Source organism: Bombus pyrosoma, linkage group LG1, assembly GCF_014825855.1.
Source record: "Bombus pyrosoma isolate SC7728 linkage group LG1, ASM1482585v1, whole genome shotgun sequence".
Lineage (NCBI taxonomy): Eukaryota > Metazoa > Arthropoda > Insecta > Hymenoptera > Apidae > Bombus > Bombus pyrosoma.
Window position 1 is genome coordinate 1233054 of NC_057770.1, and position 26076 is coordinate 1259129.

The 26076-nt window shown below is 47.2% G+C and overlaps 1 protein-coding gene across 1 annotated transcript in view; it reads left to right on the forward strand.

Moving 5' to 3' along the window:
* The window catches only part of LOC122570276 (cysteine-rich motor neuron 1 protein-like), a 155477-nt gene that overhangs the window by 126451 nt on the left and 2950 nt on the right, over positions 1–26076 (forward strand). Inside the window, exons 6-10 of the mRNA XM_043732393.1 lie at positions 24102–24284; positions 24374–24553; positions 24998–25350; positions 25411–25773; positions 25840–26040. Coding sequence (XP_043588328.1) covers positions 24102–24284; positions 24374–24553; positions 24998–25350; positions 25411–25773; positions 25840–26040 — 1280 coding nt within the window. The remainder of the gene's footprint in view (positions 1–24101; positions 24285–24373; positions 24554–24997; positions 25351–25410; positions 25774–25839; positions 26041–26076) is intronic.

A 26076-nucleotide genomic window follows, 5' to 3' on the forward strand; every position in this document is an offset into this window, starting at 1 on the left:
TAATCTTTACTCGTCTATGGGGATTCACATTCAAGAATTTCACTGGTCGGTTGACGAGCATTATTCAGGTAGGATGAGACGCGACCTCAGTCGACGTCCGATGCAACGCAACGATGAGAAAGCGCGCCACGTCCGTTACATAGAACTCGTGCATATGGTAAACGACAAAGTAAACATTATCCGGGTGCAATTTGGAATTTAATTTCGTAGATGGAATGGGAGAAAAGGGCCAAGCGAAATTTGTAATTAATTTGCCAGTCGTGTCACATATACCAAAGCGTCGATCGACTGCGATCCGTTTGTTCCACCGTGCGCTTATTCGATATTGTTTGGTACGACTTCGATCGAATTAGAAAATCCTTGGAGCTCGAGAGACGATCGACTCGTAGTTTTTCTTCGGCGCGACAAAGGAAGAAGCGCGCTGCTAACGCGGTAACGCGTATATCGTAAACCGGTAAACCGGACAAGATTAAATCCTCGAGAAAACTCGATTAAATCCGAGGGAAAACTGATACCTCTCGGATCGAGACGATAAGCTTTAGACGTTGCCAGTCGACCGTTGCCAGGCTGCCCGTTAATGGGAAATGTCAAGTAATCCGATAACCGGTGCTCGGTAAACGCCGTGTCTGGTCGAAATCCAAATTGAATTTCCAGAGGTTACAAAATGCACGATTAAAGCACGAGAAAATGATGCGAAGAACGTTCCTTGCGAATCGCGCTCACGCGTCGGGCTACTTGTTCGACGTGGAGGATCGCAGAATGACGTCCGATCGATGCGCACTGCATCGTACAGTTCTCGTTGTTCCTCGAACGATTTCTTGAAACGGCTGGAAATATCTAACCCGCGTTTCAGAAAGAATAGGCGAACGGTCGATCGTATCCGCAAAAATGAGAAAGAAAAGCGACGAGAGTTGAATGACATATGGATCGCGCTAGGAATATTCGACGTTTAAAAAAGGCGCGTAGATCGTAAAGAAAAATGGATCGACGTAGCGCGTTACGAATTTCATGAATACCTTTCCCACCACGACCAACGAGATTTATTTATTTATTTATTTATTTAAAATAATAAACGAGCATACATTTCCCCGATGTATAAAAATAATTCTCTATAATAATACAAATAAAATGAACGAATGAAACGCAAATAGGAGAAAGAAATATATGAATTATAAAAAGTTAAAAAATATGAGTTCTCTTTAAAAATGTAAAATGAAAAAAATTAAAAAAGAGTCTAAAAAGAGGAAAATAATTTTCTCAATCAGATATCATGAAGTAATTGAATGTAATAATAATACAGAGGAAAACCCGCGTATGATGAGCACACGCGATAACCATGTAACAGGGTCACCCAATTAGTGTTGATCTCATATTACTAGAAATAAAAAGCCCTTGGCGGGCTGATTGCATTAACCTTGCGATGCATCCTGCGTGCGGCCAACGTATCTTCTATTCTTTTGAATGAAAAAAGTTCTAACGAAGGCAATTGTCTGATGATTACGAGGTAACGGAATATTCGAAAGGTAAAACAATATCTGACGCAAATCGTAAATCCGTGATTTATCTAATCAAACAGAGGGTCTTTGAGAGTATTAAAATTCTGAAAACTTTACAACTAATCCAATATCAATCCGGCCGGTTTCTTTATTTTTAATAATACGATTCCAACAATTACGCGATACTTTACTTATAATCGAAATATACCGGCTTGGCTGTATATTATCGTTAAATTCAATCACTCGATGATACGAAGAAAATTATTTTCTTTCCTTCGGTACGATTCTTAATAAAAGCCGCTCTTTTTAATCTTCTCCAATTTATACAAATTAATTTTGAACTTTTAAGTCTTTGATTTCTGTCGTCCGACGATATACGTTCGATCCGCATTTATTTTAAGCAAATACACAAACAGCCAATTTTTTTGAAATTATATTGTACCGTCATCGGAAATGTGCGTGCGTTCGAAATGTCAGCTTCCTGGCTGGCAAATGGCTGAAATTTCGTTTATGGAAATTCCACTCGGAGACGGACAAACGGAAAAGTAAGCGGAATAAAGCTGTCGACGAGTGTCGGAACAGACAAAAACAGAGCTGTGTCTTATAAACTAGACGCTCTAATTGATTGCTTGAAACTGTTAACGAAATCCGAAAAAAAAAAAGAAAAATGTCGAAATTATCAGCAATATTATTATTGGCGTGACTGCATATTCCGATAACGAGGTCGGAAAAATTCAGATGGTTTCTCGAGAACGTGAGCACGCGATTTAAGGTTGACGAGCAACTGATTCAGCTGTAGCGCAGCGGAATACATTTAGCCGAGTCAGGGTCGTTTGTCCCGCGAGCGAATATCTTTCGGCGGGATCGCGCGTCGTTCGAACGAAACGAGGAAGCTCGCTCGTTCGCGGCGATAAACGCGAACACTGCGTTCTCGAACGGAGAATCGTTCCGTGAGAGAACGGAAGAGACAGATAAGAGGTGGGCCGCGAGATATCACCGCGTCGTTCCGTCGAGCTAGCACGGCTCTCGGTTAATTGCTTCCGCCGTTTCACCGATCGCGAGGGCACGACCAAAGACGAGAGAACGGACCGATAATACGGGTGAAAGGGGTGGCTCGATCGTTTCTCCGATTAAATCCTTTAATTACGACACCAGACGTTCGACGATTCTGCCGGTGAAATCCGGCCGGGGAATGTAATCCGTGCTCTTCTAACTTTTCAATCGTTTCGTCCAATTTTGAATGTCTCTGGCGCCCGCTATTTCTTTATCTCTTTGTCTGTTTATCTATCTATATCGATCGAACAGCCTTCGAGCGTCTGAGAAGCGGGCGAGAAGCGGGACAGAAGGTAGCAGCCTTTCGGGAGCTTAACACGTTAACACCGACGCCGATATTCAGGGTTTTCTCTGTGAGGCGGCGTGCATTCGAGCGCACAAACTCGCGTGACACACCGGTAACGCACACCGCCTCGCGGGACAGACACGCGTGGTCCACCGGTGGTACACGCCGGCGTCAACGTGTTAATAAATTGAGAAACGAGTGAATATAATGCACGCACGGGGCGCGAACCACGGAGCTAAGAAAGATCGCGTAACGAGTACTTTGTTACGGTTTAAAAATGAGGGGAAAGAAGAGGCGAAAAAATCCAGTCGCTGGCTAGACGAATTGGCCTGTTTGCAAATGCGGTTAATCGCGATCGTTAGCAGCAACGCTGGTTCGACGTGGAGGTGCATGGAACAAGACGGATAACGCCTAAGGTTCCGCAGAGCGGAGCATTAAATCGAACTAAACCGAGAATGTCCGGTCAGCCAACGCGATAATTTAATATTTGAGAAATGAAGGATAAGTGGAATTGTAAGCGCAAGTTGTTCTAGTCGCTGCGCAGTCCTCGTCTGCTTAAATCATGGGATAAGTAATTATAGGAAGTTTGCGAGATTGGCTGATGGATTTTGTAGGAAACGAAAGAGAGAAATTTATTTGGAATTTTTCCTATGGAACGTGCGCGATTTCGATGGCGTGGATTGAACGATATTCGAGACGGTCTGAGCGGATCTGAGCGGAGTAAAAGATTTCGAAGGGATTGACATCGGTGTAGTCGAACGTTGTTCGCGTGATAAGACCGTGAGCTCCGCAGGCAGCAGCGGTTGTTTAAAAGAGAAAGATTCGTTTAATGCGATCGGCCAGAGGGACAAGCTTGAAGCAAACGTTATTCCAAGATCCCGTAAAGAAGTGATATTACGTTAGCAACAGCGTAATGATAGAAAAAAGGCGCGTGCTTGCGCTGAAATTGCACGGCGTTACGCTTAGAAATGTCGAGAGTCGTGAAATTGGATCTGCATCGGTTAGCGATGTTTGCTAAGTGCTGCCGTAAAAGTAACACATACCCTGGACGTATTCGATCTTAAGAAAAATGTTCACGTCGGTCGCGTAGAGGTGTGTGTAATATCGTATCCAATGTCGTCGATAAATAAGTCGAATAAAAGGGAGCCAAGGTGACAGAGTCGCGGTATTCCGGAGCAAGACGTTCTGCTCTGTCTGGAGAATGTATTGGCACGTCTAACTATTCGAGCACGATCTTCTAGACAGCATGACAACCAGGAGACTATGGAATCAGCCATGCCAAGGGACACCAACTTATTCATCGAGACGTTACGATTAACCGTGTGAGAGAAGCCTTATGAAAATTTGCAAATAGGACGTCTGCTCGCTCGTGCCAGCAAACCCCTGGACGATACGTGTAATTGGAGAAAAGATCAAGGAGATAGGACCCTGATGCTCGTTGATAACGCTTCGCGATAGAGGAAAGCTTCTCTGCAGCCAAGTTGTCGAACAGTTTAAGCCTGACATTTAGTAAGAAGATCCGGCGGTAATTGGTGACGTTGGATTTGTCGCCTGGCTCGTAGATACGGGCGATTAAGTTAATAGATTTCCACCTAGCGGTGAAATTGTATTTCGTAGCGCGCGTTGTGTCTTTCGAGACAAAACTAATAAATCGTCCGTGGCTTAATTGTCCGAAGGAACAAGCTAGAAATCGCCGGACGTCTTCCAACCCGCGAGGTATTATTATTAATTATTTTTTTATGATCCGTACCTTCCTGCTGTAGATGGCTTCTGGTCGCGTTTTCATTTAGAATATCTTCTCCTATCTTATACCGATCTCGCCACAAAACCTATCTTCTCACGTTCTCGTATTCTCGTTGAGTTAGAATCGAAAGCGCAAACCTGACACGAAGACCTCCGCTTGAACTCGACTCGAACTTTAAACGTTTATACATCTTGGACCTGTTTTTCTTGGTCATATTCTGACGTATCCTCCTAGCGTGTACCTCCGGCACTGTTCAAAACGAATCGCCCTAATTCGTTGACCAGTCTTCGTAGCTTTCTCCCGTTGGCCGTCGTGGAAATTACGAAACGAGGCCTCCTCCGTGCCAACACTGTTTAAAAGGGAGGCGTTTAGAAGATCGGATTGCCCCGGTTGCGAAGGGAGCGACGTTCGAGCGGATCGAGCGGAGCGTCACCTTCGGATGCTGTCGCATCAGCACCGTACTACAAATTAAACTCGGAATGTTAATCGCTCGATTAGCGTGGCACACGTGTTAGCCACGCGCGTGATTTATAGCCAAGATGCGGCGCGGTAATCGAGCCTTCGAAACATTAATGGCGTAAACGGAATCGCAGCGTGCTGCATCTCCCATCGCGCTAACGCAGAGAACTTTATTAGACGTTGTTCCCGTTATCGATTGCCGGTCGTCGTCCGTTTAAATCAAACGCGCCTACTCGACCACCGTAATTCGTCCCAATGCAAAGGCAGAGCTTGGTCGACGCTGTGGATCGATCACCAGCCCAACGTTGCATGCGCCTTATCGCTCGTTTTACGATTTTCTTTGCCACGACAAAGACGCGTCCCAATCTTTGCAGACGCTCGATCACCATCAGCTACCTATCTTGTTCGATAACGAGCCGATTACGTGCCGATGTTGAACGAGGTACGCCGCCGAGTACGAAGAAACACGATAAAGCACGGTCGCCGGCGCAGGAACTTGCTCCGCGAGTCTGTCATACTTGCGCACGCCGAAAGGCGGAGTTATTCCGACGTTAAACAATTTCAGGAAGCTTGCCGTACGGTCGCCAGAGTTTTACATAATTGCACACACGCCAGCAAATTTATAAGCGCCCAACTCGGCAGCAGGAAGCGTGTTGCGAAAGTGGATTAAAGGGAGCGTCGCAGCCGCTCGCAGTAATAAAATTTCAGTGTCGTCGTTGACGCCGATGTCGGCGACGGCATCGTCGCCACGCGTATCCTCCGTCGGCGAAACCTGCGTCGACTTGGAAAAGCGAGACTGCGACGAAGGGAAAAGCTTGTAACCCATCGCGTTTCGATTTTCGAAAGTTCGTACTTCCATCTGCCGGTAGCTTCGTTCGATGTAGCACGGGCACCTCTGGTATCCGACCGAATAATTCATCTTCGCTGTCTCGTCGAACACGGAAAGCGGAGCAATCAACGAACGAGACGTCGTTGTTGTCGAAATTAACGAATTCGCGTTCGCCTCTTTGTCCGTAAAATATAGCGACGTTTTTATCGTTGCACCGGCTGCCGTATCTCTCTGCTGGAAAATTAATCGCTTTATCCGGCAGATCGGTGAAATTAACCGAATATCTTAAAGCGCGACACCTCTATCTTGCCAGCGCGAATCCCCGGGGATGGTAGAGGTAACGAAGAGCGGACCGTAACTTTAACGAATCCTCTTAAGATCCGGCTTGTGCGCTTAACGCGTGCGTTCGACGTTGAAAGATTTCCGTTGAAAAAGAAACGAAAAGAAAAAGGGCAGAGAGGAAGGGGGGAGAGAAAGAATGCCGCGAGTTCTCGCGTTGTCCGCCAGAACAATTTTCGAAACGAAGGGAACAACGACGAGAGGCAGAGAGACGAGGGAAAAGGCGAAAAAGCAGCGGCACAGATATCGCTCGACGATGGTTTTCGGTTCTCGAGACAATGGCGTTAACGAGAGTCGGTCGATCGGTCTGTCGTCGACGAGAGGCGACCAATTATCCATTCATCGCGTATACTTCCGTGGACGCGGTGGCTGTCCTTTTTTCCGCGTAGTCGCTTCGTGCGGTTCTCTCGATCCGATCGGAGCAGCGATCGGAATCTTGGAAAGACGCGCATGAGCGTTTTCGAGAACGCTAACGAAACGTACTTGGGTTAGCGGAGAGGCGAACGCGTGTAGAACCGAGCTTGTAACGGACAGCGACGAGCGACGAGAGGAAGCAAAGAGGGAAAGCGAAACGAGAAGCAGGAGGAGGAGCGAAACCGAAATATCGATTTCTAACGATACCCTAGAGAACAACGGGCGAACGGGAACGTTATCGAAATCGATTTAATTACCGAAGCCATTACGATAATTGCTGGAGAAGATGTACTTTTTTCATGGGTGATTTCGCGCGGCAACGTAAAACGATCGACGTGGTGTAGCGTCGGTTGCGCGATGAAATTGCGCGTTCCGGAAAATAATTTCGTTTCGATATCAAAGGTGGGCGAATTTCGTTGGATTACGCGCAAGTTACGGCTGGAAACGATGTAGCAGGATAATTGCAGCGTCGCGCGTCGCTCGCCGACCCGTAATTTTCGATCGACGTCCCTGCCTAAAAAGTTGCCGAGGATAATTAAATGACGCGCTTTTATCGAAGGCATCGTATCGCGTCGTTTCCCATTGCGTCGGCGACGAATCACGCGCGTCACCAAATTTATCGAGCTCGCTTTATTCTCCTTGATAACGGTCCTCGATTTTACAGGGAGGCACGGTGAGGCGAACGTGGAAACCCGGGGCTATTTCACGCACGCCGTGTATTATAAATTTCAAAGAATCGAATTCGACCGTATTATCGAAACTCGGCGAACACCGCCAGTATCGATACGCGCGTGATTAACGGCAAGCGTATTATTCAGACTTTCGTACGATATGCATATTGCGCGGACGATAATTAATATAGTCGGCTGGCTAAATGAAAGCGTAGATCGAAAGGGAACACAACGGTGCGAGAATTCGGTCGATCCGAACGATTCGCCGACAGAGGTTTGTCCGCAACGGTACCGAGGAATCGCCAACTCGCCTTGGCCGCCACTCGCGTTCCATGAAATTTCGTTGCACGTTCTCTTTCTTCCTTCGATCTCGCTCGGGTTTCTTCTAAAGAAAACTAAAGCCAACAATCGTCTCTCGGTGTGACGAGCGAATCGATGGAGTCCGGGTGTTCGTTTCGAGTCGTTAAAGAAAAATTACGAACAAACCGTGAGAAAAGAGAAGATAAAGGGAACGAGGATAGGAGAAAAAAAAAAGAAAAGAAAGAAGACCAAGAGGAGAAGGAGAAAGACGAGAGAAACGGATTCTTCTTCGCCGTACCTATCGATTTCTACGTCGTTGCGATAACAGGTGGTGTCTGATTTTACCCCGCAGGGTTTAACCTTATTTCTTTCGTCGACCGACGGCCGACACACCCATTCCACGCAACAACGGCTTGCCAGTCTTTTTTAGTCCGACGGGACTTTGGCATTGGCGAAACTACGTTTCGAGAGGGAAGCATCTTGCCGTTGTTGGATCGTGGCCGGTCCGTACGTTTCCCAAAGTGGTATTTACCTTCCTCTTGCCATCGGTGACGACGTTTCTCTCGGTCTCGTCTTCGACCTCGACCTCGTTCGCGTCTTTCTATCTTACGATCGAGAAACCGACCAACACAGCGTATTCGCGGTCGAACAAACTTTTCTCTGATCATCGATCTCGGGATCTCGTCTCGAGAAACTGCGACACAGCGGCCGTCTACTAATTCCGCTGCGTTTCATTCCCGTGGCCTGTTAGCTAACTAATTGCACCTTTTCTGCCTTTGCCTCCGCTTCGTCGTCCTCGACGTCGCGTCGTCGGAGCTGTCGCGAATTTTCCTCTCTGCTTCCGACCCGCCCATCCCATCCTTCGCGTTCCCTTCGCTTCCCTCTTCCATTCCTTTTGCTTTCACTCGCTTGCCGACGACCAACGGAAATGCGCAAAACGCTTGATTACTCTTCTTGTCCGTCCCTTTGAGCGTAGCTACGTTTTTCGCCTTTACTTCGCTGAATGCTCTAGGCAGCTTCGCTTGCGATCGAGCTAAGCCATTCGCTTCGCTCGAATATCCGCGACCGAGCTTTCCGCTGCTTCCGAATCGTTGCTGCGCGTGTATCGGTATCGCGATTGCGATCGTCGTTGCGATCAGTGATTTGCTTCCTCGCAGACTCTACTCTGTAAAGTCTTTCGATGCTTTTAGCTGAGAGTACCGACGGACGACCACCCGTACCCGTCGCGAGGAAAAAGATTCCGTCGGACATCCGATCCCTCGGTCGTAAAAATCGTTTCGCAGTGTACGTATTCGTAGGTGGGTTTCGACTGTTTCGAACGAAGATCCGAATTTGATCTCGGAACGACGTAAACCAAGCGGACGTTATCCACTCGTTCGTCTGTTTCGTGCACGGTAATGGATTCTCATTAGCGTAGAAGGAGTCGGTGTAAAATACGTAAAGGATCAACAGCGATGCAACAACGACGAGTGTAAAGAAGAAAGCAGGAAAAAGCGAACACGACGAAAGATAAAATGATGAGAGCGAGATTAGAGAAAGAGGAGAAGAGAGGATATTACGAGACTCGAATCTGTCGGTGAAATCGGAGAAAAAGCGGGAAGCGTATTGCGTACGCGTTCGCCGCGTCGCTTACGGAATCCGGTTAACTGGATCCATGTGATAGAAATTTGTATCTCGTTGAGAAGTTTTGGCGAGGGAAGAAAAGACGAGTTTCGGTCGTGAAACGTTTTACGTTCGGTTAGTAGGTCTCGATAACGCTCGTTACACGTCCGAGGTTTCGACGCGTCGAACGTATCGAACCGGGAAACGCGACGCGCTAAATAAACGCGCGACGCGTGCCGCGGGAAAACGCGCTCGCCGCGTCTCGTCAAATATTTTACCAAGTTTAAGGATTATGAACGGTCCGGAGCACTTTCCGCCCTCTATCGCCGAACAATTCGGTGCAATTTGTTTCGATCCACTTCGTTCTCTGCCCCTTGCCCTCCTACCACCGGCGCCAGCCTGTCCGTTGTTCCACCGGTAATTCGTTTTCAAATACATCGTGACCGCGATAATCCCAGGCTAATAATAATCGAGCAGAAACGGCGTGCTTGGATCATTACTAGAGCGCTCGGTTCTCCGAACTTTAAATAAAATGCTCCGGTTCCTCGTTAATGGGATTAGCACACGGTCGGCTCGATGGCGCACGGTTCTGCCGCGGAACTCACGATTACCCTCTCTGCAACGTATTTCCCTGGAAAAACCTTTGACGAACGATCGCGGTGAGTAGCCGGATATACCGGAACGGAAGCGAACGGTCCAAGGCTTTGACGTTTCGCGGTCTACGAGATGAAAGCGGAAACGAACGTGGAACAGCTGGAACGACGATGATGGGGAGGATGGCCGATAGGGGTCGAGAAAAGGACTCTGAACCGGAGAATGAATCGAAAACGAAGGGAAAACCTAATAATCTAGTCTTCCCTCTCCGTGACCGCTGCGATGGCGGCAATAATGGACGTCCTGGTGTACGCTTGCGATCCGAGGTCGAGGAAAATTGGATTCGAAATCGAATTTATTCGATTTTATTTGCCAGAGACGATGAAAATCTAAATTCGTCGGGTACACGTCTCTCTATTTCTTTCTCTCTCTCTCTCTCTCTCTCTCTCTCTCTCTCTCTCTCTCTCTCGGACGAACGAGGAGATGTTTCCCCGTTTATATGGATTTTCCACGATGTTTCCCCCCCCTTTTTTTTTTGTTCGCGCCCGTTTCGTCGAGAGGAATCGATAGAGATCACGGATGAACCAGAGTTGGTTTTCCAGGGAAGCGAGAAGCCTTTGGACAAGAGAGAAAATTACCGCTAGAAAACGATCCGATATTCGGGTTCGTAACCGTTGCTGGTCGGCCGCTTTAACCAACGTTATGTTACCTTCCTACGGTTTAATCGAGCTTCTCAACGCCGCTATCCACGACTTATCCCGCTTCTCATAAGTACCTATCGTAACACTCATGAGAACTTGATTAAGAAACGTTAGACCATATAAAGGGTCCGTATATGTATATTCTATGTTATAATAATAATCTGGTCAATTCGATAGAACGAAAACTAATTCCTTGTGGATACTTGTCGCGTGTTCGATCGTCATTTTCATCGATCTTGTCACCATGGTATTAAATATTATCGTGCTCCCTCGTTACCCGATCCCACAGCATTGCGTCATAGGATTGTAGAGAACGCTTTTCCACGTATTTTAAAGAGATTTCATCCCGAGGCAGGTGCACCTGGCATTTCCTCCTCTGTATGCGGAAGCGGGGCAGGGAAAACGCGAAGGGTAGGCGGAGAGATTTTTGAAAAAAAAATGAAAAAAATAGATGCTGTGGTATAGGTGATTTTACAATACAGTTTGCTATCCTATCTAATCTACCTTCAATTTTTTCGATACAGTTTAGTTTAGAAAACCTTCAGCGCCCGGGTGAGCACAGTTTTGATTCAGAAAATTTCTTCTATTTCTTCGATCTCGCGCGAATATAAAATTCTCATCGAACGATCGTTTCGTCGATACTTTACGATCGATCGTCGCGTTTCCTACGAACCCGGTAGGTGTCCTGATGCTCGCGGAAGGAATTATACTTGGCGGTGCTTACAGAGATTCGAATATTCTTCGTCGAGGAAGATCGGAAGAGAACGATTTCGATCAGCGATCTGTTCCTTCTTCCGGTAGCGAGTCCTTCGTTCGAAGAAATCGAGTTAAACGAGCACAGGCAGAGAAACGTGGCTCGTCGCGAGCTTTCACGTTTCCGTCGGTGAAGAGATCGTGGTCGCAGTTACGCGGCGACTTCGCGAAACTGTCGAGACGCATCACCGCTCTTCTATAAAATCCACCGACAAATACTTCAAACTGGCAACAATCGCCGGCGCAACGGTTGACCCAACGAGCTGTCGCGTGTACGCTCGTTCGATAAACTCTGGAAAGTTGGCGGCCGGTGGTCGAGCTACTCGAACAAACAGTTGGATGCATGACGGCTGAAAATTTGAGCGTTACGCTCATTTAACACCGAATAGCGTCGCACGGCATTGTACCGCGTCCAGCCGTACCTCCAGCCATGGAACAATGCGAAATAATGGCAATTTCGAGATCCGGTTTACCGAGCCGATGAACTTTCTTTCCTCGCATAGAACGACACGCAACGAACCTACAATTTTTGACGAACAAACGTACGTTTATTTATTATCGTTACTATTTATTAACGAATATTGTCCCTGTGATATAGTAGGGAAATTTATTTTTTATTTTGAAGTAGTTTACAAGCAATTCTCATTGAGAATTATAATTAAATTATTCTGGCCTGGTACTACAACGTGAATAATAATCATCGTTTGTTTGATTCAATGCTCAAATCCAGAGGGTAATGTCTTTTTAGCCTGCGGATCTGATCTGATCGTGTCAAGTAATTGAGTAATTAGTGGGTTGTTAATTCTTATGCTACGTCTATTACTGAAAAGGAAAAATGAATGTAGAAGTTGCAAGATCAGAGGGTTTCGGAGTTAACGAGCGAGGCCAAAGCAAAGCAGGAACGCGTCGTTAGGCGCAGAAATATGTTTAAGTGTAAATAATTGAACGTTATATGTTAAGTTATTTATTTACGGATTACGAACGCTCTGTAATATACGACGATCTGCATGAAAGTAGAGAAAGGAATGAAATTAATATTTGCAAATTTACGTTTGTTATTGCCTTACGTTGCATCGACTGTAAAGTAGATTAGCGACTGCGGTATGGACCGGAGAAGGTACTGTAACGTGCAATGTGAGAACTATGAGAGAACGGTGAAGGTACAGCTAGGGTTTAATCCTATTGAGACAATTATATTGACCGTAACAGGTTCAATGGAATTTTTACCAGAGAAGGGAACGGTGTCTAATAGAAGGCGAAGAAATCCGAAGATCGGAATGCGCTAAACTTTCGGCACGATCTATTGTATTAAGACGTTTGGTACATTATGTGCAAAGAATAGGTCAAACGGAAGGCGTCGTTAGGTGGAGCCGATACCTTGTAACTGAGTATTTATGGCCATCGTAGAACATGGGACTACTCAAAAGGCAGACAGCCAGACAGCAAGAACTTGCGTTGAATGTCTTCCAATCTGATGCAGAAATTTCGACGATAGAGCGACCAAATAACGGAACAATACTTCGGGCGAGGACGAACACGAGTGCAGTATAGAATTCTTAATGCGTTTACGCTCTTAAAGTAATCTGAAAGCAGATGCTCTGTAGATGAAACCAAAAACGTATTTCGAACGCTGTGCTGGTCATTTTGTCAATATGATCATCAGTTCGGTGAAAAATTAGATGAAAATGTGACTCCAAAGTTAAGAACAGTGCTAACAGGGGAAAGAATGGCACCGGTAAAAAGATATATATTTATTGATCTTTATTCAAACGACGATAGAAGAGATAAATCCCCGTGCATAGTGGTAAATACGTAATTAAGTGGTAACATAAACGCACATATGAGAAGGGACGATAAATATTTATATCAACCAGTTAACCGCGCAATTTAGTTTTAGAAATCTCTCACGGGGTTAGGTCATGGATTGCGTAAACGCAAGTACAGGCGGAACGCGTCATACGCAATTGAAACTGGTTGAAGCGTTGTAAAATATTTTCAAGCGAATTTCCGAAATTACAGATATCGATGCTAAAGAGAACTAAGCCGGTGCTTAATGAGGTTCAGAGGCTGCGAACCTACCGGTTACGATTCGTAGTGACGTGGTAAAAAAGTCCTTGCGAACTTAAGCGACCTCGGGGGAGAAGCGCAGAGATTTAACAATTCCATAAGTTGTGGACAACGGATAACATCGTTGACGATTCTTAAAGAGCGAAAGCAATACCGCGACGATTCTGCAGGACTCTGGTTGATCGCAGATTCAAGAAAAATATAATTAGCCTGTGTAATCGTGGTCATACGGCGAGCCAACTTATAAGCCGCGAACCTAAGGGAACCGTGTAACATCCTCTCGATGTGTCGTTTATATTTTAGTTGGTTAGACGACCAGATGACGACCAGGTCGCCTTCTCCAAGCGTCGTTTAATTACGGTGCGCTGTAATAACTCGAAGCATTGAGGATTAACAAAGTTGAAAGGAGGCCATTTAACAAATTTCAATCTCTCGCAAGCAAACGATACGTTGATAGTAAAAGTACAATTGTGTTTCAAGTTTCTGGAAAAAAGCGGCTCGATTTTCCAGGGAAATTGCGGGCGAAGCGAGTTCGTGCGAGGAGAGAGGGACAGTCCCGCTTTCGGTATCGCGAAAGACATAAAGGCACCCTGACGCGTTCCATTATAACGATGTCTACGGCGTAGCTATCAGCGGTAACGGACCAGCTGACGCGGCAATGCAAACAGCGGCTTTCCACGTAACGTGGTCCTCCGCTCGGCTCGCCCGGTTCCTCGTTACATAGGTTGCAGCAACGCGCGTCGTTGCACGGTTTGCCATTTTTCTTTTTACGGCCCGGAATTTTCGCCGTGTCTCCGCGACGTCGTGATTCGCGTTCCACCGATTAATCGCAACTTGGATGGCCAACTCGAACGATACTTATTTCGAAGAGATTCGATTAGCCGGCGAACGCGCGAAATAAGGCGTTTACCGAAGCGGCTCGAACACCGATCTCGAGAAGGTAACTTGGAGAGCCTTTGTCACGACGTTTACTAACTTTTCAACGTAAATTCGACGGTTACAAAAGATCAAAGCTTCTTCCCTCTTGGCTCGCTCGCTCGCTCGCTCGCTCGCACCCTTCCATCCTTTATACCTCGGCTACTACCACGTAGAGTTCGTCGAGCACCGGCAACGACCGTGCACTCCCTGCTCTTACTCTCTCTTTTTTCGTTCTTCGCTTTACCCGTTCGTGCCAGAAACTACATTATTCATGCCAAACGAACACGTCGGTGAACGTTGCTCGTTTCAGCCTCGTCTGGACAATTTTTCTACATTTTTTCCCCCTCTCCTTCTCTGCGCTCGTCTTTCTTTTGCAAATTTTTTTATCTCCTCTTTTTCAATGCTTTCCACTCGACGGCCCACACGGATCAAGGTCCGCGTGGAAAACGTCGACGACGCAACGTCCGGAAGTCTCTTTCACCGACGGCGTCGTTCTTAGATCTATCTCGTATAATTCGTTCGTTGCCCTTCTGCCACGCCGCTTTTTCGCGCGGCTAATCGCGATTTTCGATAACGTTCTCTGGTATCGCCATCAGCGAGAATCTCTTTCGTTTCGAAATAACAGCAGCAGCGCCGTAATACCTACGGCTATTTGAACTGCATTAATCGAATCGCCCACCTCGTTAACTCTGTACAGCTGTACGCCACGATATCCATCTACTTCAGCAATCCTTATCGTCCTTATCAACCTCACGCTTCTTAGAAAGTATACCACAAATTTTTTATATTCATCGCCATTTCCGAACCTCCGTGTATATCTTTCTCCTTCTTTCTTTTTGCGTTTTTCCCCAGCGTCGCATTTTTGTTAACGGAGAGTCTTCCTCGTTAACGCTAGAACTACCGATAGTTAACGCGAAGCTATTTCTACCAAAACTAATGAAAATGACTGGTCTTTCTTACGGAAGCAACTCCATGTTGTGTAGTAGATTTTTGATATTATTAATCCATCTGGGATTCGTAAATGAGGGTTGACACATTTATGAAATTGTAGAACCAGACATTTTCACTGCTGTGGTATTTCTAGCGTTAGCATCTAACGATCCAGCGATCGATCCAGAATTCTCCTGATAACTGATATCATCATATCGAACGATACGCGGTAAAAATTTTAAAAACGTGTGGCAAGTTGTACGAAACGAGGAAACTGGTTAATTGTGGTTCGATAAACAGATTGCAGCATCCTTTTACGCTTTGACAAGTACCAGTCATTTTCACTGGTATTGGTATAAGTAGCCTCGATAAAAAATTATTCTCAGTTTGAATACATAAAAGCAAAATAAAATTCATTATATAAATTATGAATTATATGGATTATGATCCCTAAACGAGGGTTGACAAATTTATAAAACTGTACAACCAATCATTTTGACTGGTGTTGATATAAGTAGCCTCGATACAAAATTATTCTCAGTTTGAATACATAAAACAAAATAAAATTCATTATATAAATTACGAATTATATGGATTATGATCCCTAAACGAGGGTTGACAAATTTATAAAATTGTACAACCAACCATTTTGACTGGTGTTGATATAAGTAGCCTCGATACAAAATTATTCTCAGTTTGAATACATAAAAACAAAATAAAATTCATTATATAAATTATGAATTATATGGATTATGATCCCTAAACAAGGGTTGACAAATTTATAAAACTGTACAAGCAATCATTTTGACTGGTGTTGATATAAGTAGCCTCGATACAAAATTATTTCAGGTTTGAATACATAAAAGCAAAATAAAATTCATTATATAAATTATGAATTATATGGATTATGATCCCTAAACGAGGGTTGACAAATTTATAAAACTGTACAACCAATCATTTTGACTGGTATTGGTATAAGTAGCCTCGATACAAAATTATTCTCAGTTTGAATACATAAAAGCAAAATAAAATTCATTATATTATTTTTTCAGTTATCGTTGCGAAAGTCATTACATCATTGCGGGAAAAAATACAACACGAAGTAGGAATTTTAAAATAAAATTGCAAAACCAGTTAATTTGACTGATGTGGTAGTTCTGGTGTTGATAATAATTCAGTAAACGCGGACAAGCGACTATGAAATCGATCTACTCTTAAAACACAGCATACTTTTAGCTAATATTTTTATATCTGTGCCCTATCGGATCAATTCTTTCCTTTTCTTTGCCTATCTTTCAACACAGGCCTCCAATCCGGCTCGTTGACCGAATAAATAAACAAATAAACGAAGTATATAATTTTCTCTGGCGATATCGCTATAGAGTTTCGTAGCGCTGACGCGCATGACTCGCGTCAGCAAAGTGCTCTTATCGGTCCTCGTAACTTTTATTTCCTCGTGTAATCTTCGAATCTCGGTTTCGCCAAACTACCGACGGATCGAACGGCCATTTCCCTGTCGAAGCAACCGCGCAATATTATCGAGTAAGTGAGTCGATAACACCGCCTCGGTAATGGGTTTTCGGCTGCAGTTCATTTCCGCGTTTACAAGTGAAATTGCGTTTCTAGTCGCTCGCGAATGTTTCCAACGAACGATACGTCGCGGACTCGTTCGCTCAGCTCGCCGACCGCGATACCGAGCTTCGTACGGAGAAGAAGTTCCGGCTTATTTAGAGTCCTTGGCGCGTAAATCTCGCGCGCCACCCGGTCGCATTTTTCGGCGTAACGAGGTCCACGAAACGAGAAGAAATTGCGGCCGCGTTGGCTCGCAAGTACGCGCGAATTAAGCAAGTAAACCGCGATCGTCGTTTGCGATTCCAAGGAAACGCGCTGCTGCAAGAGAAAAATCCTGAACCACCCGATTTGATCGAGGACCAAAGATTCCTAGCAGAAACGCGCGTTTCAGCGGGCGAGGGGGAAAGAAAAGAAAACTTTCGACCACGTAGGATCTGATGGAAAGAGGTTTTAGAAACGCTCCTCCTCCGTTTATTTTTCTAGTCACGAGCCGAAAGAGGAGCCGCGCGCGCGTCTTTCGTTTCAACGAAAATATCAGAAACGATGCTCGTTCCGTCGAAATCCTTGGCGAGTAGCGATGTTTTCTCTGTCGGCGACGCGTTTGACGCGGAAGCGCCGCAAAGCTTTCTCCCTCGTCGATCGCGAGAAGTCGTCCGTTTGGCGAGGATTTGCGCTCGAACGGATCGGCGATGCGCCTCGAAACATCGAGCCGAGGCTCGACACGCGAAACAAGATTTTTCGAATCTACCGAGGTTCCAAGCTGGCGTCACGGTTTTCCGTGCGCTGCTGCGCCGAGCAGATTTATCTCTCACGCTTGATGAGTCCTTTCAAACGAAATGAAAAGGATTAAGCGAAACGAAGCCCCGGATGAAAAGGCCAGAGTATACGCGCGCGTACGCATTGACCCTACGCTCTGTCCGTGCGTTCGGACGTACGAGTGAATTTTGTTTTCCAGAAAAATAAAAAAATAAAAAAAAATAGAAAAAGAAGAAAAGAGACAAAAGCCGGTGATCAGAGGAAGCACGATCCGGCAAAAGAATTCCAACTATCGGGCAAGATCTCGTAACCACTCGCGAATAGAATGCCGTTAATGGACAGTTCGTTTCATGTTCTTTCGCCACAAGTGTGTTTTTTTCACCGCCAGAGGAAAAGCCAATTAAAATCTACCACTCTAGTGATTTTTCGGGGCGAATTCTTCTTTTTTTCGTCGATCAATCGCGTTGATTTCGCGCAGTTTCGCTCCGTTTGAAAACGAACCGGCTCGGCTCGGCTCGGCTCGTCTCTTTCAGTCATTACGTTCGTTTCATCCACATATCCGATTTCAATTAGGCTAATGATTTCAGCAAGATATATCATTTTCGTCGGCCGCTTTTTGGCTCGGCTGTTTACCCTGCATTTGCCGGATTGGATTTATCCAAGCTTTTTCCTACGTTTTTAGTATTCGCGTCGAGCTTCGCTGCATAACGTCGATTACTCGTCGATCGCGCTTGGAAACGCGAAAATTCACCGGTGCCGGTCGTGGAATCGAACGTTCTTCGGCTTCGTAAGCCGCGAAATTTTTTTTTTCAAAATGCATTTTCGCGAGGTAATAAAGCGACGAGGAGAAATAGCGGGAAACTAAGGGGGCGGAGGGTGGATAGAAAGGGAAAAAAAAGTAGACGACTGGCCGGTGGTGGAACGCGTCGCGGCCACGACTGCGACGTGGAAAATGCGGAACGCCGAGCATCTGCTACCTGCGGAGTAGACAAAGACCCGGAAGGAATTAATGGCGGGTGGAGGGCTTCGCGCGATTTCAAAGCGACGGGAAACGAAGCTCACGGTGGCTGGAAACTAGGTGTGCGTTCGTAGCTTTGACTCGCCGTTTCCACTTTTCTCCCCCTTTTACCATTTCGCCGCGTTTACTCGTCTTCCAGCTGTAGGTTCGCTATAAACGAGTTGCAAATACAGCGATATATGCAAAATGAGATTCCTATCCAATCGGACGGGCACGTTGATCGACGTTAGACCCGACGCAGACGAGCGGTTGTTCGCGACGAATCTCCGCAGCACGTTGCAAGAACGAGGAAACACATACGCGCGTATCCGTGTTTCGTGGCACAGAAGAACTTTATTTTCTGTGTTCCTGTAGCGACGCAGCAACGTCGTCCGTATGGTGAAATCGTCGCACGTGTGCGTTCAGGGTTGCATTCTACGTACGGGGTTGGCAACTAAGTGATTGCGGAGTTTGTCATTAGATGGTAATTACAAAATCCGCAATCACTTAGTTGCCAAGGCGATATCTACTGTACGAATGTTATTGCACAAGAACACGAACAAGGAGCCACCGTGTAGCGTTCTCTTTCCCTTCCTATATCGGTTTTTCAAATCAATCGTGCACTCCATCTTTATATCTGTATGGTCCGACTAGTTGATGCAGGAAAAAAGCGAATAACGGATAACGCAGCTCTGCCCCTGGAGTGGATGGGGCTGGGTCGGGAAGCGGCGCGGACGAACAAAGTAACGCGCTTTTCCAGTCGATGATTCATAGGGGAAAGAATATCGAGAGCCTCTCGACTCCATCTCCGGATCCGTCTCTTTCGTTAAAAGATATCACCTGTAAATTTACGAGCGAGTCGTGGCAGCGTAGCGACAGCAGAAGGATGCACCCGGAATTAAGTAATTTCGTTTTGACAGCCGACAGTTTGCTATCTTCTTCCTCTTTCCCCTGCTGCCCTAGCCACACCCGATGATTTAAGCGGCCACGTAAAACCGATTTGTCGAGAGGAGGAATCCGCTGGGCTGCGAAATCGACGTTAGGAAAAAGGCACCGACGATTTCTACACGACGGAAACGTTGTCTAGATATGTCACTGGCGACAGCGAATCGTCGTGAAGTTTATTTATTTATTAAATGACGAAGAGAATCGTCTCTACAGGTACGTGCAATTCGATAAGAGGAAGACAAATGTCGGGACGATACGGTCGACGCGAGAGAATAAGACGAACATGCGGATATAATAACAGGCTACGCTAGCTGTTGGCTGGGGCTAGCTAAGGGCGAATCTTTGTCTTTCTTTTAAGGACAGAATTACTCCGTCTCACTTTGGACGAACGCAGCGGGCGATTCACCGAAAAACGGAGCTTTCGTCCTCGTTTCGTTCGTGGTGTTCCTTCGGAGTAAACTGAGTAAAACCGCTCTGTTTCGTAGATCTTCTTTCTCGGACAGCTGGTCGACGTGGAAGAGAAGTTGATTCTATTGCATAAAGCGTGGCCCAGCTCGCACACACGGCCGATAGCGTCCATGTGGCGAAATCTGGAGGAGAAGCACGGAGGATAGAATAAGGAAGAGTGGTGCGGAGAAAAGTAGCACGGTCTATGGAAATTGATACGGCTAAAGAACTGTGGACAGTCGATAAATCCATTTAAGATTCTAAATAGAAAAGTAGCCTGGGTAACCGATCGCCCGGTTCCAGGTGGATAGAATTTATATTTAGAGGCGTAGTGGTGGTCGCGAACGTTCGTTGACCAGCCTTTATCAATAACCTAGCAGGATTTATAAGCAAGCAACCTGAGAAAAGAATTCCAAGCCGTCTGAAGCTGATTTCTCTTTGCCTGGCCGTACGAGATTGCCAAATGACCGAGACAAGGTGAGGGAGTATAGGGAAGGGTACTAAATCCTGATTAAGGTACAAGGGTTGTCGTAATGACCGCAGCTACGTTTAATGAAACCCAGCGCCGTGGAAGAAACAGCGGTAACGTGTGCTAAGTGGCGTAGAAACGCGAGGCCCGACCTCGTTGACGGAAAGTCAATAAGTCGCGATGAAGGCGACTTGAAAATGCCGCAAGGTTTCTTTCTCGAACGACGAGGAACGCGCGATGCCATCGAGCACGCGTTACGCCATCAACGATATTACTCGAGACAATGTCGTGCCATGGATAATGGTCGTTCTCGCCGCGATCATCCATCTTTAGGAATGACACGCAATGCGTTCAACGACTTCCACGACGCTCGATCAGGGCGGAAGAAACCCAGAGCTCGACCCAAGTTCGATCGTCGCGCGTCTCACGATGACCGATGAGTCGTCGTCGATACGCTCGACGTTCGCGCGCTCTTGCGTTCAAATTTCGCCGCAAATTCTCGTTCTCTCGACGCGATGGGAAAAAGCGAGCGAAGAAGAAAAGCAAAGCGAAATGAGAGAAGCTGAGAAATACGAAGATAATGACAAAAAGCAAGCAAAGTCGGCGAACGAAGTTCAGCCCAATTGCATCGTCGATGAACGATAGCAACGCTCTGCTCTTTTATCCTCGTAGAAGATACGAAATGCGACGTACGGTTTCACTTCGCGCGACTCGTTGTCCGTCGTCGAATTAACGTCGAAATGTTAAACCAATTAAGCGGAAGCTCGATTACTCTCGACCAGACACCGGAACGGTTCGACGAAGCTCGTCCGAGCTCCGGAGATCGAGCTCGTCTTCTCCAACGCTGTTTAAAATTTTGTCGGCGAACGTTGCACGTGATGTCCGTTGCGAGGCGGAGCTCGAGCCTCGGTACTTTCCGCTTAATTGCTTTATCGAACGTCAAACTATCCGCGAGAGGGTAGCCGTAAATGTTTGCTTATATCCGAAGGGTTCGCGTACACGAGGACGACGTGCTCGGTCGAGAGGCGAGCGTCGCACCGAGTTTTCCCAACGTGTAGGAAAACCTTTCGCTTCGATGAGAGAATTCGACGTTGAGAATTTCGACGAACGCGGATGTGTACTTATGGCCGACGTCGTTAGCTTCGACGTGGATACCCTGGCACGAGGACAAACACCGCGTGAAAGTAGCCTCGGTTACTCGCTTACGCGCAGCGACGAAAGAGAAAAAGCTGCGATTGCCGGTGGAAAAGCGTGTCGGGTCCTGTTCCGTTGGAGGAAAACGTCGACTTTGACGTTGACGGATGGACGACGGTGGCCGGCGGAAATTATCATCGATGCTCGCTGATAGCATGCCGCGTTATCGCGCGCGCGTTCGCACGACCAAGCATCGATCGCTGACCTTGACACGATGAAAAGCGACGAGCTGGATGGAAAGCGAAAAACAAAAGTCGATCTTCTTTTCGGAATGTATCGGGATTTTTGCTATACCTGCACGACGAGGTAAAGCTACGCGAAGCGTGCAGAGGATTCCGCGTAAAGAGAAAAGAAAAATACCGTAGATCGATCGTCCTCGTTCGTTGATCGCGGATTATGTTAGAAAGCGATCGCGCGCTTTATGGCCAACTGCCATAATCCAACCAAATGCCTTAAAGTCTAGTTACAAATGGCAACAATTTCCGCAACGAGCTGCACATTTTCCCTGACTCTGTAACTACCTTTCGCCACTCTGCTCGCGTGACCGTATGTAAATCCTGAAATCGCTTGCGTAATCTCGTACGAATCAATCTTTCCTCTTTTTCTCGTTCGCTACGTGCGCCTCCGTTTTGCGACACGCTTATATAACTGTACGTTTATTGTAACAAAGGATTTATCTGGCCGATGCCACCGAATAAATAACAATGATTACACAAAAGGGACCAAATTCCCTTACGTTTCTTTTTGTCTATAAAACAGAGAAAAGAGAGAGAAGAGATTCGGTGGATCTAAACGACGGTACAGTCGAGGCAGAGGGGACGGTTTGGCTTCTCGTCGATCTCTGATCTCACGTCCCTTCCGGCACGTGGCACGCTGGCGAATCTCAACGCTATTTTTCTTCCGCGTCGCTTCCGCCAACCGGAGCGATGTTATCAAATATCGAAATGCGCAACTGCGAAACAGAGCCGACCGAGAACCCAACGAAAACAACGGTTGGCTTTCTGGTCGCGAAAAAATATCGTTATCCCTTCGGTATACACAGAGGCCGGTCGATGGCCAGCGAACGTTGCAACGATTTTCACGCGTAATTCTGGCTATCGTTGATGTTCCTATCGAGGTCGTACGAAAGAGTCGGATCGTGCGGCCTTGGCAACGGTTCCAAGTTCGAGCGTATTTAGCCAATCTCGACTTCTTTTATCGAAACCTGTTCGCGACCAGCAGGTAAACGCGGCTGTATGGTTTCGACGATTTCTCCGGGTCGGCGCCGTTTGCGTGGCCAATTTTTCCTTGGGAATGTGCCATATCCTGCCTTATCCTCGGGGAGTAATATTTCAGTAACGGGAAGCAACGTCGTTCTCTGCAGCGCAACCGAGATTACGGTAAACGAATCGATCGATGGAAAAAAACGGCGCGTTCGTTCGAAGCGACGGTAAAAAACCAAAGCATTTTTCATCCCGGCCTCGCCGAACGATAGCCGCTCCCGTACCCTCCAACGCCGGTCCTCTTTCTTTTTTTCTTTTTTTTTTTCCATTTAATTCAATTTAGTATTAAACGGCTTGAATACTCTTTTTCGTGCGGACGTAATCGCGTACAAAGTGTGGCATATAGAAGGAAGATAAAAAGAGAAAAGGAAAGACGAGCAGGTAACGATACAGAGAAAAGGAACGCGATAGAAGAACGATCGAGCGAACGGAGACAATAAGACAGAGCCCGGTTTAGCATAGGGAAGCTAGTCATCGTCATCGAATGTTGGCACCGTAGAGCGACGTTTTTAAAACCCATTTGCATTTTTCGAAAAGAAAGGTCAATTTTGTCGCTGTAGGGATTGGCAAGAGAACATGTTCGAGCAAGCAGTGTCGATCACATCGAAGCGAGACGAGTAGATCGATGGTGTGAAGACTATTGGCGGTTCGGGGGGACGGGTTGATGCATTAAAATTGACAAGCGATAAGACAGTAAGTTGGTTCGTCCGTGAGTAATTTTATAAAGAACGCAGAAGTCCTTGATAATTCTTCAAACTTCGAACGAGGTGATATTCGACGTTCGCATCAGGGTTTTATAAGCATGATTAAGGGATGACATAGGATGCTACATCCTATAGCACGAAGCAACCAGTGGTGCTGGATCCTCTCTTATCGTAGTTTATGTTTGACGGTGCGAAGAGTTTAAACGACAGACGCGTATTCGAGTATAGGTCGGACGAGAAAGAGAGAGAAAGAGAGAGAGAGTGAGAAAGAGAGAGAGTGACATCGATAAAGAAAAGCGTTGAGATTTCTGAAGTCGGTGCTGCGGCGTTCGAGTAAGAAAGCAACCGATTCGGGTGCTCTCGAGACGATATCGCGTAGACGAATATGGAGAGACGACGTGTGCGTTATATTATAGTAACTGCAAGGTCACGAGTGCTTCGTACGATCATAAATCGTCGGCCAGTCAAGCGATATAACGCGTTTCCTCGTTCGCTATCTGACGCTCGAATCGAGACGAAGCCGATGTTCGGTAACGAAAGTCAGCGCGAACTTGCTATCGTTAAAAATTTAACTTTCCCGATGGTTCTGTTCGAAGGAGGCACGCGTGCCATCGACTGCCCGGAGGATAGCGTCCGAGGAGAGAACGGCGAGTGCAAATGCGCAGCCATCGACTGTCCATCGGTCGAATGCCAAGCGGGTCAACGTCCGATGCAAGTGAAGCCAGCGGACCCTGAAACGCCAGGTAGCTGTTGCGCTCGTTACGATTGCGTGCCCACAGGTAAGAGATCGAATTGGACGCGATACGACGCAGTGAACCGTTCGCGTGGACAGACTCCGCTCAAAGCGTTGTTCCGTTTTGTACGAAAGACCCTCGAGGATCCGAGCCGTGTCCGGAGAACAGCGTGCTCACCGAGGATGGAAAATGCGAGTGCGCGCCCTGCCCGCCGGCTAGATGTCAACCCGGACATCGGCCCGTTCAAGTCAGGCCTGCCCTCGATCGCGAGACGCCCGGAAGCTGTTGCCCACTCTACGAGTGTAAACCTGCAGGTAACCTTTTCCACTTAATCGTGCTCTTCTTTCGTCCGATCGCTGATTCGAGAAACGCGACCGAGTATACACTGGGACCCATCGATACCTGTTGAACTCTTACGAATTTGTCGTTACTCTGGCGAACGCATTGTCGAGGAACGCATTGTCGGATGCGGCGTCCACGTTCGAAGCTCGATGGCGTTCGTTTCGGTATCTGATTACGATTCACGCGGGACGTTAGCTCCGGCACGATTCGCCGCTGGCAACGTAACGCGCGTTCGTTTTCCTGCTCCCCAGACGCGATTATTCGTCGATACGTCGAATCTATCGACCACCGGTTTCTCCCTGGAGTCAGCCTATCGACCGCGACCGGGCATTCTCCTTCGTACAGATGACGAAGGACGAGTTTATCGCGTACGCGGATACGTGTAACGCGCATCGACGTTCTCGTTTGCCTCGCAGAGTCCGTCTACCGGATAAAAGTGGCGACCGAGATGACAAAGGAGGCAGAATTTTGTATCTACGAGGGCAAGGCGAGAAAGTTGGGCGAACGATGGCAACAGTCGGACTGCGTGAACTGCGTTTGCCAAGAGGACGGGGTATCCTGTCAGGAACCGATGTGCAAGTCCTGCGAAAACGCGATTCCTCCCGATCCTGGCGAGTGTTGCCCTCACTGTCCGCCGCTTACGAACGCGACGTTCCACGAACCCCAACTGCCCTGTCGAACATCGTTGGAAGGATGCGAGTTAACGTGCCAGCGTGGTTACGCCACGGACGAAAATAATTGCCCGGTGTGCAGTTGCGACGAATCCAAGGTACGTATCGAACGGCGAAACGCTATCCGACGCCGACGTCCGATCGAATTCCATTTGCAGGACGACGACGCGACGATGACGCAACGTCCGGCTACCAACGACGGCAAGATTTGCCCGAAACCGCCGCGTTGCGAGGTCAACTGCGAGATCGCAAAGGACGAAGATGGATGCCCGGTGTGCGCTTGCCAAAGTATGGAGACCTTCGAGCAGCCTGTCACCGACACCGTGTCGACGGACGACGAGGGCAAGAAGATTTGTCCCGAAGTAAAGTGCGACCTGCACTGCGAACGAGGACTGGTGATGGACGAGAACGACTGCACGTTCTGCAAGTGCCGGGAACCAGACTCGCCGGGCTGCCCGCCTCTGCTCGGATGCAGGAAACGATGCGCCTTTGGTTACAAGACGAACAAACGCGGCTGTCCGGTAAGTAAACGTCCCTTCCGTTTGTTCTTTGGCCCGAGTGGAATTCTCAATACGATCGATCCGCAGATGTGTCGCTGTCGTGCTTCCTGCATGGACCATCTTAACGGAACGCATCCGGAAGGATCGACTTGGCATCAAAACTCGTGTACCTCGTGCACGTGCGAAGCCGGAGGGAAGCTCAGCTGCAAAGAGACTGTTTGCTCGGTAGCTTGCAACGATCCGTTGCCCCCGCAACCGGGAACTTGTTGTCCAGTCTGTCCAATTACGGTAAGCTCGCGGACTTCGTCCGATTCGCCAACTTGC